Source organism: Lithobates pipiens, unplaced genomic scaffold (assembly GCF_037356315.1).
Source record: "Lithobates pipiens isolate NorthernLeopardFrog02 unplaced genomic scaffold, aLitPip1_a1.2 Scaffold_27, whole genome shotgun sequence".
Lineage (NCBI taxonomy): Eukaryota > Metazoa > Chordata > Amphibia > Anura > Ranidae > Lithobates > Lithobates pipiens.
Genome location: NW_027507788.1, coordinates 107,319,717 through 107,332,857, shown reverse-complemented (window position 1 = coordinate 107,332,857; position 13,141 = coordinate 107,319,717). Strand labels below are relative to the sequence as shown.

General features: G+C 46.5%; 1 protein-coding gene across 1 annotated transcript in view; it reads left to right on the top strand.

Annotated features, from left to right (window-relative positions):
* The window catches only part of ISOC2 (isochorismatase domain containing 2), a 29,590-nt gene extending 18,744 nt beyond the window's left edge, over window positions 1-10,846 (top strand). Inside the window, exons 5-6 of the mRNA XM_077457337.1 lie at window positions 10,366-10,483; window positions 10,672-10,846. Of these exons, the coding sequence (XP_077313463.1) occupies window positions 10,366-10,483; window positions 10,672-10,728 (175 nt within the window). The 3' untranslated portion in view covers window positions 10,729-10,846. The remainder of the gene's footprint in view (window positions 1-10,365; window positions 10,484-10,671) is intronic.
* Window positions 10,847-13,141: the final 2,295 nt, after the last annotated feature.

Genomic DNA, 13,141 nt, shown 5'->3' with positions numbered 1-13,141 from the left:
GAAAAAGACCAACCAACATTGTGGACCCTTTTCTCGAATTGCATTATGCAGTTGGTTTGATGCAGCTTACCTTCTGGGGGAAACAACTGTGTTATTTTTAGAGGCATACTATTGTTACAAAGGAAAATGTCAGCTTGTTCATTTGCTCCAAAGCCAACGCAGTGCATAGGCATGTGATTTCACCCCTCGGTGTTTAGGATCTGATTTCACCCCTCAGTGTTTAAGATCTGATGGGACAGCATCACAGGAGATTCTGAATTGCACTGCATCCCAGTGGATTGCCTTGTGATTTTAATCATTTCTGAACAAGAAGGGTGTTTTTTCATTTACAGCATTTTGTATTCATTGTAAGGGCCCCTTTATCTTATATTTAATATTATATCAGTTCACTGGAGGTGTACAAGGACCTGTCCCCATTTGGTGCCAATGGGCATAAAGCCTGGTATCGACATAAAAGGGAAGCTTTTTTTTTTTTTGGCCACTTGACAAGTTAATTTTGGGTTGCTTTGACTTGACTTTAAGTAGCTCCTAGCTACCTCTAGTTGGTTTTGCATTCACATTGCAAGGCAGGCAATTCAGAAATCAAACCCCCTAGGTACACAAGTTCCAAGGAGGCAGTAAAATGACAATTAATATATTAAATAGCAAATAATGTCGCCCTTACTAAAAATAACTAAATTCGGGGGGCGTGGCCTGACGCGAATGGCGGCGGACGTGTAGTTGAGGAGCTCCCGCCGGTCACGGAGCAATCCGTCGCCATCCACCTGCCAACGAGCACAATCTGCCCAGAAAATTGTTGCGCCCGGTCCGCGCTGTGCCGCCACGGGGTCCTGGACGATTTTCCCTCGGAATTGAGGCCTCCAGCCGCCCGGACCTGCCACTAGTTTCTCCGCCGGCCGCCGCCATCTTGGGCCTCCGGGATCGCCTGAAGCCATCGGAGCCACGCCGGCGGGTGAGGTAAGGGGCTGTCATCGGTCCCCTCCAGTTGTCTCCCCCCCCCGCCCGGATCCTATTTGGGGTGGTTTCGAGCTTCCGCGGCCCTCGGGGGGCCCGCGGCCGGCCCCGGCCTAATGCGGCCTACTGAGGCCTGAGGATCCCCAGGGTTTCCTGCAACTGCTGCCCAGAAACGTGCTCCGCGGATGTTTTGGCTCGCATCTGCGGTCTGCCTGCTTGAAAACCCCCCCTCACGGAGGATTGCTTTAGTAGACTTATCTCTCTGCTTGTGGTCCCCCATCCACCTTTGATTGTGACCCCAGCCTGCTCTCCTGGTCCACTACTCCAGGCATCCCCTGCAGCCCTCTGCACACAGACTCTGCTCTGGCTCCCTTGTCTATTCATTTACTCTACTGCAGCAGGGGACTGACCACTTTACATTCCTTCTACCTGGATGATCCTTTAATCCTCTCAGATAATCAGCCACTATACCCCACAGAATTGCTACGGCGGGGGTCACCTTGATCTATCTCAAGATTGTACCTATAGAACCACGTTCTGCTTTATATGCAAGCCCCCCTGAATGATCTGGACTTTCACCTCTAAGGACCTGCCCCCACGTATGGAGAGGTAGGTCGGGCCTATACTCAGCTCCTGGCTCCCCCGGCCCTTCTTTCGGACAGTAAACCGGACTATACACAGCACCATGGGGAAAGACAAGCCCAAAGCACACAAGAGTGGCAATAACCGTCACCCGGGAGGGGATCTCGATGATTATTTTGGCCATGGACGGTCGTCCTCTCAGCACCGACCGGCATCCAAAGGGACGCCGGCCCCTCCATCCCCGGCACGCTCTGAATCAGCTCTGCAGTCTCAGGTGCGTCCCCACAGCCTGCTCTCACACTCTGAGGACACTGCCCTCTCCCCCAGGCTTACCAGAAGCCGCTCTAATGCCTCCCTAGGATCGGGGGATGGATGGGACATGGAATCGCAGATTAGATCTCTGCACAGCTACATGAGGTCTCTACCCACCAAAGCTGACTTTGAACACTGTGTACTCCGGATCGAGGAAACATACCGCAAGGAAATCTCTGACTTGAGAAAAGATGTGGGGGTGCGCTTTGATGATGTGGATAGCACAGTAGATAGCCTGCGGGACACTGTACAATCACATGATCGGATCCTCAATACCCACACTGTCCTGCTTCAGCAGCTCTCATACCAACAGGACGACCTCGAAAATCGCAGTCGCCGCAACAACATCCGTATACGGGGGATACCCGAGTCGGTTGACCCCAAAAACCTGCCTGCAGCTGTGACGACTATCTTCAACCAACTGCTCCAACGACCCAAGGATGACCCGATCGAATTGGACCGGGTGCACCGTACATCGGGTCCCCGTACCCCTGACCCCTCCTTCATTCGTGACACGTTGTGCCGTGTCCATTTCTACAAAATAAAGGAGAACATTATGAGGGCCGCCAGCACGCAGCAGTCGATCCTCTTTAATGACGCACCCATCATGCTCCTTCCTGATCTCTCTCGCCAAACACTGGCTTTGCGGAAATCCCTACGACCCCTCACGCAACTCCTGCAAGCAAGACAGATCAAATACCAATGGCGTTTCCCGTTCCATCTTCGAGTGCACCACGCGGGTAAAACCGCTGTATTTCGTACGTTGGGGGACCTGCCTACATTTCTTAGTACGCTTGAACTGCCCCAAGTTGCCCTGCCTGACTGGCCGTTTGCACCGACCACTCCAGGTCTACCCTACACCCCGCAATGGCAGAAGCAAGGACGCAAGCGCACCACTCGGTCCCCGCAGCTTCAGGATCCCAACGACTGACCCGATCCAGTGGGCCCCCCGGGCCTGTTTTCTCCTCCCGCCGCTGGGGCCTTCCCCTGTGATGGCCTTGGACCCGTATGGGTCGAATATCTCACATGTTGATTAACCCTTTTGTTTACAGGTTTTTTGCATATCTTTTACAACCCCCGTTGCTGTGTTCCCCTCCCCCCTTTCCCTATAGTTGGGGTTATCCGTTGTGCTGATAGTTCCTGGACTGATCTCAAGACTTGTCTTTGCAACCCACTGTATACAACGGTCCCCTCCGTGTTGCCCTTGACATACTTTATGATTATTGTTTTGTTTAATCTGATCCCTTTGTTGGGCCTATTGCATGTTCTTCCCCCTATGACTCATAGATGTTCTCTATTTTATGCCGGTTTACAATTGCATTTATTGATGACCACTAAGATGTTTATGCTTACTATGTTCTTTAGTTTACTCTTTAGGTCGCAACTGATACTGGTTTACCCATGGGGCCGGGGTGCTGGGAGCTGCCCGACTCTGTGTTTTTATCCCACACTCCCCCCCCCCCCCCCTTTACGGGGTTTTTTTTTTTTTTTTTTTTGTGCGCCCCACGGTGATCCTATGATCACTGTGCGATGCACTGATTTGTGCCTTTATGACAGGCTTCTTTTCTTTGTAATGTTTGCCTTTTGGAGCCACCTAGTGGCCTTTTTTATTTTTATTTTTATTTTACTTTTCTTGCCTACTCCTCTTTTCTGCCTGACCTACTGGGCCCGTCTCCTATCACTGATGTTTCTAAATGCCCTGTTTCATGTCCCCCTGCTTATTGTGCTGGGAACGGGTTACCATACCTGCCACTGTTGTTACTACTTATGCAAGGTTGTCATACTGTTCTTTCTCTCTATTCTTTCTTTTCTTCTCCCCTTCACCTTCTCTCTGCCTTTACCCTCCCACCCCTCCCCCCCTCCCTTACCTCCCCTGTACATCCTCTATTCCTGTTCCTTACCCCAATGGGGTTTGCCCATAGTGTCACTTATCCTATTGATCCCGAGCTCCACCCTAATGATCCCCCATGGCTAGTGACGATTCGATAACTTTTGCTTCCTTTAATTGTAGGGGTTTCAACACTCCCGAGAAGCGGAGCCAGACACTTTACCATTTTCACAAAAAGCACGCGAAAATTCTGTTGCTCCAGGAAACACATTTTCGAGCTGGAGCTATTCCGGCACTGCGCAATAGGTACTACCCTCAATGGTTCCACAGTGTTAATCCGCAGGCCAAATCCAAGGGGGTGTCTGTTGCCTTTCATAAATCTTTTAACCCGGAGGTCCTGGACTCTCTCATAGACGATTCAGGCCGCTATGTATTTTTGAAATTGAAACTAAACGATTTTCTCTTTACAGTAGCTAACGTTTACGTGCCGAACGTGGGCCAGGCTCGGTTCCTCTCTTCAGTCCTCACCAGACTATCCTCCTTTGGAGGGTCGGCTTTTATTGTTGGAGGTGATCTCAATGTTGCCCTCTCCCCATCCGCAGACACATCCTCGGGTAAGTCTTCTGTACCTTGCTCCACCTTGACACGTATTAAATCACTCCTCCATTCCTCCCATCTGGTGGATGCCTGGCGAGTCCAGCATCCCACGGAAAGGGATTACAGTTATTTTTCAGTCTCACACAACTCCTACAGTAGATTGGACCACTTTCTCATATCGCAATCACTTCTAGACACGCCTCTCCAAACGGCGATCGGTAACCTCCTATGGTCCGATCATGCCCCCGTCTATCTGACTCTAGTCCGCCCCCCTGTTGCCCGCCGGGGGGCGAGCTGGAGGCTTAATGACAATCTGCTGCGGGACACCGTGTGCGTGGCGGATGTCTCCAAAGTCATTAAAAATTTCATAGGTGACCACTCCGCGGACACAACCTCCCCTTTGAACCAGTGGGACACACTCAAATGTGTGATCCGGGGTACCCTCATACAACACGGCTCCCGCCTTAAGAAGGCCCGCGCTCATGATATACGCAAACTCCTTTCTACCATAGCGGACCTTGAATCCCTTCATAAAAAAGACCTGGACCCTACGGTTTTTGTCCGGCTTTCCAACGCCCGCAGAGACTTGCTACAGCTCTTAGACGCGCACTCCCTCATTGCCCGGGATAAAGCGCGGAATCACTTCTACTCCCTGGCGAATAAATGTGGTAAACACCTGGCCAGAACTATTCACCCTAGACCCCCACGACATTCTATCCCCTTTATCGTCCAATCGGACCTTAGGAAAACGTTTAACACCTCCGGGATATCTGAATCCTTCCGGCAATATTATTCACAGCTTTATAACCTCCCGCGTGCAAACCCCTCCGATCGGTCCCCCCCCTCTCCCGACCCCACACAGGATTATATTATGGAAACTGCTCTACCCACTATTGATGATGCAGACGCGACATCCCTAGATGAGCCCCTAACTACTTCTGAATTTCTGCAGGCCATCAAAGCCCTTAAAGTGGGCAAATGCCCGGGTCCTGACGGCTTTACACCCCGGTTCTACAAGACATTTGCCCCACAACTTGCACCCCTTCTGACAAAGGCCTTTAATTCGGTAGACAGTCTTAACCTCCCCTCCAAGGAATCTTTATCTGCCAACATCTCTATTATCCCTAAACCAGGCAAGGACCCATCCCAATGCAGCAGCTATCGACCCATATCCCTGCTCAACATAGATATTAAGCTATTTGCGAAAGTTCTGGCTACCCGTCTGTCCCCTTTATTGCCTAAAATTATTCACAACGATCAAGTGGGTTTTGTCCCTGGCAGAGAAGCGAGGGACAACACCTCCAAGACGATACATCTTATCTCCCTGATCCAACGTAAAGGCCTGAAAGCTTGCCTTTTATCTTTTGACGCTGAAAAGGCCTTCGATAGGGTCAGCTGGAGGTTCCTACAGCTGTCTCTACAACAACTTGGCATCGGAACTCCCTTCATCTCTAAAGTTATGTCCCTATATTCACGACCCTCGGCTACGGTCCTAGTCAACGGTACCACATCAGCCCCCTTTGACATTGCAAACGGTACCCGCCAGGGCTGCCCCCTGTCCCCCCTCCTCTTTGTCATTATTATTGAACATTTAGCCTGTGCCATACGACAAAACCCCTCCATTCTAGGTATCCACACTCCGTCTGCGCATCACAAACTTTCCCTGTATGCTGATGACCTCCTTGTGTACCTTCAGAATCCGCACACCTCCCTACCATCCCTACTCAGAGAATTTAAACGTTTTGGTACCCATAGTAACTTCAAGATCAACATTACTAAGACTGAAGCCCTTAACATATCCCTCACCCCCTCCACACTGTCCCTTCTAAAATCCAATTTCTCATTTAAATGGCAGACCAAGGGGATTTCTTATCTAGGGGCTATTATACCCTCCAACCTAGCTAACCTGTTTTCCCTGAACTATATTCCCCTGCTTAACCGTATACGGAAGGACCTTGAGGAATGGGGGGGGTCTCCCTTGCCCTGGTTCGGAAGGATTAATATCCTAAAGATGGACATCCTGCCCAAGCTCCTGTATTTATTTCAAACCATCCCCATCCAAGTCCCCAAATCATTTTTCATCTCCCTGCGTTCGATAGCCATCAGATTCATGTGGAACAGGGGCCTCCCCAGAGTTAAATTTAAACTGCTTACACTCCCGAAGACTATGGGGGGAACAGGCCTCCCTGACTTTGAGACTTACCATGCAGCTGCTCATATGACTCGCATCATAGAATGGTTCCCCCGTCCTCCTTGCAAGGCCTCGGTGGCCGTTGAACAGGACCTTTCTCCTGTGGATCTCCGAGCTCTTCTATGGGGATACAATCAGGACTACTCTAGTATGACATCCTTATCCCCATTGACCTTGGCCTCCTTGAAATTATGGTATAAGACAGGGCTAAACACCACCCTTTCCTCTGATCCGGGCCCCCTGACGTCCCTCTTTGACCATCCTGCTTTACCACAAAGTACAGGGGCAGCCTCCCTAGGACCCTTTAGGCGTGCGGAGTGGCCGCAAGCTCACACATTTGTGCATCCCTCTCAGGGGACCCCGGTCCCCCTGGCAGACTCTGGAGATTGGCTCACGGCCCTACAGGTGTCCGCATTTACCAAACGCCTACACTCCTCCTCTCAAATACACCGCAAGCTTACCGACTTTGAGGTGTTGTGCTCGCTCCCAGAAGCCCCCAAACACCTGCTATCCTCCTTATATAACTTACTACAGACTTTAGCGCATGATCAGCTCCCACCTTATACTAGGCTGTGGTCTGCGGATTTGGGTGAAGACATCACTGTGCCGGACTGGCAAACTTCTTTCCACTTCACACACAAGTCGACCATCTCCTGCTACTCTCAAGAGAAGAACTATAAGCTGCTGTCCAGATGGTACAGAGACCCTGCTACTTTACACAAAATCTTCCCGTCTACGCCAGCCACCTGCTGGCGCTGTGAAGCCTCAGTCGGAACCTATCTACATGTCTGGTGGGACTGTGAGAGGATCCGCCCCTTCTGGACACAGGTTTTTGAATGTTATAATCTTCTAGCTGATACTCCAGTTCCTATCTCTCCGAAAATTGCATTACTCTCAATATTGCCCGGGTCTATTAAATCGCAGAGACAAAGATTGCTTCGTTTTTTTATGTCCTCTGCTAGGCAGCTGATACCTGCTTATTGGAAGACGACGACTACCCCCCCATTGTCACGGTGGGTATCCATTATGAATGACACCATGAGAATGGAGGAGATGTTGGCACTGGACAATGACACTTACACCAAGTTTATATCTCAATGGTCGATCTGGCTCCGCTTCTCTTCCTCTGACACCTTAATGGAACAAATTTTGAATGCATAAGGACGCTGTGGGCTCTCTCCTACCCTTCCCCCCCCTACCCGTATCCCTTCCCCTTCCCCCCTTTTCCCTCTCCTCTCATCTTGATATTCATTTTTCCCTGTATCACTCTGTTCCTCTTTCTTTTGCTCCTCTCTTCCCTTTCTTTTCTCTCTTTCTTTCTGTCTTCTTCGTAATGCTAATTACACGTTGTCTCATGTAGTAACCCATGAGTATTTTTTCCCTACTGTGGCCTTGTGGATCGGGAACAGGCTGTTTTCCCTGTTTTCCAAACTTTCCGACGGGGCCGACTGTGGTTGATAGTCGTTAGCCGTCCATTCATAAATGTAGTCCTGTTACTGTTCCTGCTTGTATTTGCTTCATGAAGGTTACTGTCTATTATTGTTTTTACTTGAAATGTTCAATAAATATATTTTCAACACTAAAAATAACTAAATTCCACATAAAAATCTACCAGAAGCGATGACTGACTCATCAGTTAACATCAATAAGAGCAACTAATAAAACCTAAGTGAATAGCCCACTGGCAACGGTGGTACATAAAAAAGCAAATTAAAAAACCTTCCAATAAACAAAATAATATCTGGTGTTTAATAATGTTCAATAACTATGATAATTCAGAGTGTAATCAAATCACATGGGTGAATCCCAGATGAATTAATGTGCATCAACATATTAAAGTGCATATAATATATAAAAACAATAAATACATGACATAAAAATTCAAATGGACATGTGCAAAAAATTTCTAATTGTGCAAAAAGGCAAATAATTGTGGCAAAAAAAGAGGTATTGAGTGTCTATTAGTGCATATGAGAAAAAGTCCCATATAGGCGCAGCTGTGATCCAAGTGTCTTTAAAAACATATCCAAATGTGCAGCAAAACCTTCATCACATTAAAGTGCAAGTGCGAATGTCCAATATGTTTCCACCATTCAATGTATGACACACTATTTGCCCAGCCTCTCACCTCATATACCGCTAAAATTGGCCTCTCTGGTGTTTTCCCACTGGGCGTTCAGTCTCCTCAAGAGCGTTCCCAATAGCGTCCCAATCGATGGTTAAAAATACTCATTGGCATGGAAAACAAGAGGGGGGGCTTCCATAGTATAGTATTTCAACAATATATTTATTAAAAAAACGTGTAAATTACAATTACAATATAAGGTAAACAGCGTAGTATTCAGCATAGTATTAACATGAACTTCCGGTCTTGGGCTGCGACCGGAAGTGATGACACCGGCTCTTTCAAAGGGCCTTTCATGTCCTTTGAAAAATTCACGTGGACAGTGACGCAACGCATCAGGAAGAGAGCCGGGTGTCGTCACTTCCAGTCGTGGCCTAGACCGGAAGTTCATGTAAATACTACGCTGTTTACCTTATATTTTAATTGTAAGTTACTATGTTTTTTTAATAAATATATTGTTGAAATACTACACTATGGAAGCCCCCCTCTTGTTTGCCATGTCAATGAGTATTTTTAACCATTGATTGGGACGCTATTGGGAACGCTCTTGAGGAGACTGAAAGCCCAGTGGCAAAACACCAGCGAGGCTAATTTTAGCGGAAATCAGGTGAGAGGCTGGGCAAATAGTGTGTCGCACATTGGATGGTGGAAACATATTGGACATTCGCACTTGCACTTTAATGTGATGAAGGTTTTGCTGCACGTTTAGACACGTTTTTAAAGACACTTGGATCACAGCTGCACCTATATGGGACTTTTCCTTATATGCACTAATAGACACTCAGTACCTCTTTTTTGTCACAATTATTTGCCTTTTTGCACATGTCCATTTGAATTTTTATGTCATGTATTTATATATTATATGCACTTTAATATGTTGATGCACATTAAGTCATCTGGGATTCACCCATGTGATTTGATTACACTCTGAATTATCATAGTTATTGAACATTATTAAACACCGGATATTATTTTGTTTATTGGAAGGTTTTTTAATTTGCTTTTTTATGTACCACTGTTGCCAGTGGGCCATTCACCTAGGTTTTATTAGTTGCTCTTATTGATGTTAACTGGTGAGTCCGTCATAGATGTTTATGTGGATTTTAGTTATTTTTAGTAAGAGCCACATTATTTTCTATTTAATATATTTCTTTTAGTGTGATTACTATTTTACCGTATGTTGGCAGCTAATTTTTTTTATTAGGTTTTAGATTTGATTATCATGTTGGTTTGCGCATTAGTACTACCCCTTTTAAAACAAATTAATATATATATTTTATTAAAGCAGAGCTCCACCCAAAATTGGAAGCGCCACTTGTTCGCACCCCCCAGCCCCCCCCCGCCCCCACTGCCACTTTTTGGTTTTGACAGGTACCCGCCCCCCCCACTTCCGGGTAAGATCGCAGAGGCTCTAGCCAAGTGTTTCCAGCCTCTCCTTCCCCTGCTGGTCACACACAGGTCCCAGAAGATGGCTACATCATTCAGAAAGTGCAGCGCAGTAGGAAACCGGCTTCACTGCTAGTTTCCCTTAGTGAAGATACCGGCACCTACATCCAGTACAGTATACTGTAAGTGTCCTTATATTAGCAGCTACAGTATTTGTAACTGCTGGCTTTTATAATGTTTTTTTTTGCCCAGACTGGAGCTCCCCTTTAAGATTACTTGACAGGAAGTCAGCTGCTAATTGTAAAACATGACATGCATTTTATCAACCTTCTTTGAAGTACCTTCTGTCTTGAAATCTCATAAATTGTAAGAGGATTGTTGTTCTTTCAGCCAGGTGGACCGTCTTGTGGCTCTTTCCCGCATTAAGCAAAGCGGAGCTTTTCTAACAACAAGTGAAGGGGTGATCTTACAGTTACTGCAGGACTCTTCCCATCCCAAATTTAAACAGGTAATAAACTAGCCATTTACAGAGTCTGCAAATATATGATGTCACAAGTACCACACGTATGAAAGTGTTATGCCGCGTACACACGACCGGACTTTCCAGCAGACTACTCAAGCACCCGTTATAAACCATGTTGTGTTTTATGCGATGTCATGTGCTGCACACACTGAATTCTTTCTTTTGTCTTCCAGGTTCAGAAACTTATAATGGAGCCGGCTCCTGACAGCGGCCTCTTGTCTCTCTTATAGAATAAAATCTTCTCTTTGCATAAGACTGTGAGGAGCTTTGATTTCAAAACACTGACATGAATGTAAAATATACTGTATGTAAGATACAGTAATCTTAATAAATATATTTTAATATAAATGTTTTTTGTATTTTTACTATTGATTGCACTGCATTGATACAGGCAACACTTCCATACACAGGCACAATATCCAAGGTGGCAAAAGAATAAGTTGTAAGGATTTGGCCATGCATATGGAAAAAATCTGTGCAATGCAGTGTTTTGGAACCCCCTGATGAACTTTTGAATTTCTTGAATGACTAAAGCTGCACAGTTTCCACAAATACACTGCAACATAGATATGATATGATAGGATTTTCCATCCTGCCTCCGCAATATAGGACTGAGATAATCTTTCATGCCCATTTGACATCTGTATGGGTATCCTCTGTATATTTCCTAATATTCTTCACCGTTTAAAAATAATTAATAATTCATAATATTCTTATAAATGAAAAAGCAATGGATTCTTCCTAATACTCTTCTGAAGTCTATGTATTCAAATAATCTATATTACTTTTAGGGTTAATTTAAAGTGGATTTAAACCCTTACATATACCCAGTGAAGTGAACAGCCTCAGATACAGAGATGAAACAAATCCTCCTCCATAAGTTTTACATGTATATCTGCTGTCTTCATCTTTATATATTCCTTTAGAAAAGGCAGATCAGTTACAGATTTTTTCTTCCTGATCTCACTGGGAGTGGATTATTGGCATACAGCTAAGACAGCTGATTGGAGGAAAGGCACACACCCCTCTCCACATAGGGAAAGGAAGGAAGTAATGTGCAGAGTTGTACTGTGAGATGGCAAGCTGTCTGCTGAACTATTTATAGCAACCTCCCATACACAAATATCAGGCTGCTTTTATCTCCTGTGTCTGAGAACTTGTCAGGAGTTATCAGGCTGATAACAGAGCTATGGAGCAGGAGACAGTGCAGAGATAATAAAACACTGGAGATATATGTGCCCAGCTCAAATTTCATGATTTGGGTTTACATCCACTTTAACCTCTACCCGCCTAGCCTATAGCAAAATGACGGCCGGTGTTGTGCCATATAGTGTCCGGCCATCATATAGCGTCCGCCCCGTACTGCGCATGCGCAGTACGAAGTTTTGGAAAATCTCCGAAGTTGAACGGCGCCTGCGCCGTGAGTGGAGGTGGTAGCCCCACCATCCAAGCGGACATAGGGTTGTGAATATTAGAGGGCCCCTCGTGGGCGAGCTTCGCTCGCCACCCTTTGGGCTCGGCCTCGCTGCGCTCGGCTCTTTTATATTCCTACTCTATATCCACTTGGATAGTGGGTATGGAACCTGGACTCACGGCGCAGGCGCCGTTCATCCTCGGCAATTTTCGGAATCTGTGTTGCTGTGTACTGTGCATGCGCAGTACACAGCGGACACTATCGGATGGGGGACTTTATATGACAAGACACCGGGAAGTGGTTCAGTTATCCTGCCTGGGCGTCATATGATATCCAGCAGGATAAACCGCGATTGGCCCCCTAGGGGGCGCGCAGTGCAGCGATCAGTGGTGCAGTGTCAGTCTAGCGGAGGCTCTTTACCACGTGATCAGCCATGTCCAATCATGGCTGATCATAGTGTAAACAGGATGCTGTTTGTCGGCTTTTCCTCACTTGCTTCTGACAGACACGGATGGAGGAGAGCCGATCGGCGACTCTCCTGACAGGGAGGGGGGGGTCTGTGCTGATTGTTTATCAGCGCAGCCACAGTCCCCCCCGAGGATGCCAGGGATGCCCACAAAGGACGCCCACCAGGTATGCCATACTGGACCACCAGGGATATGCCAATCAGTGCCCATCAGCAATACCTGCCAGTGCTGCCTATCAGTGCCATCCATAAGTACCCATCAGTGCAGCCTTTCAGTGCCCAGTGTGGCCTATGAGTACCCATCAGTGCCGCCTATCAATGCCCATCAGTGCTGCATATCAGTGCTGCCTGTCATTGCTCATTAGTGCCACCTCTTGAAAATTGTATAATAAACCAAGAAATTATTTTATTTATTTTTTCACAATTGTTGGTCTTTTTTTATTTGTTTAGCAAAAAATAAAAACTGCAGAGGTGATCAAAGACCACCAAAAGAAAGCTCTATTTGTGGGAACAGAATGATACAAATGTTGTTTTGGATAAAACGTAGCATGACCGTGTAATTGTAATTTAAATAGTGACAGCGTTGAAAATGGACTTGGGCAGGAAAGGGGGAAAGTGCACAGTATTGAAGTCGTTAATATCTGCAGGTAAAAAATATTTAATTTTGTTTTCAAACTTGCACACAGAATGTAACAAGAATTTCATTAGTTGCTGGAGAAAACACGGATACATTTTGATTTCTCTCAACTTCTACCAAAAAGCA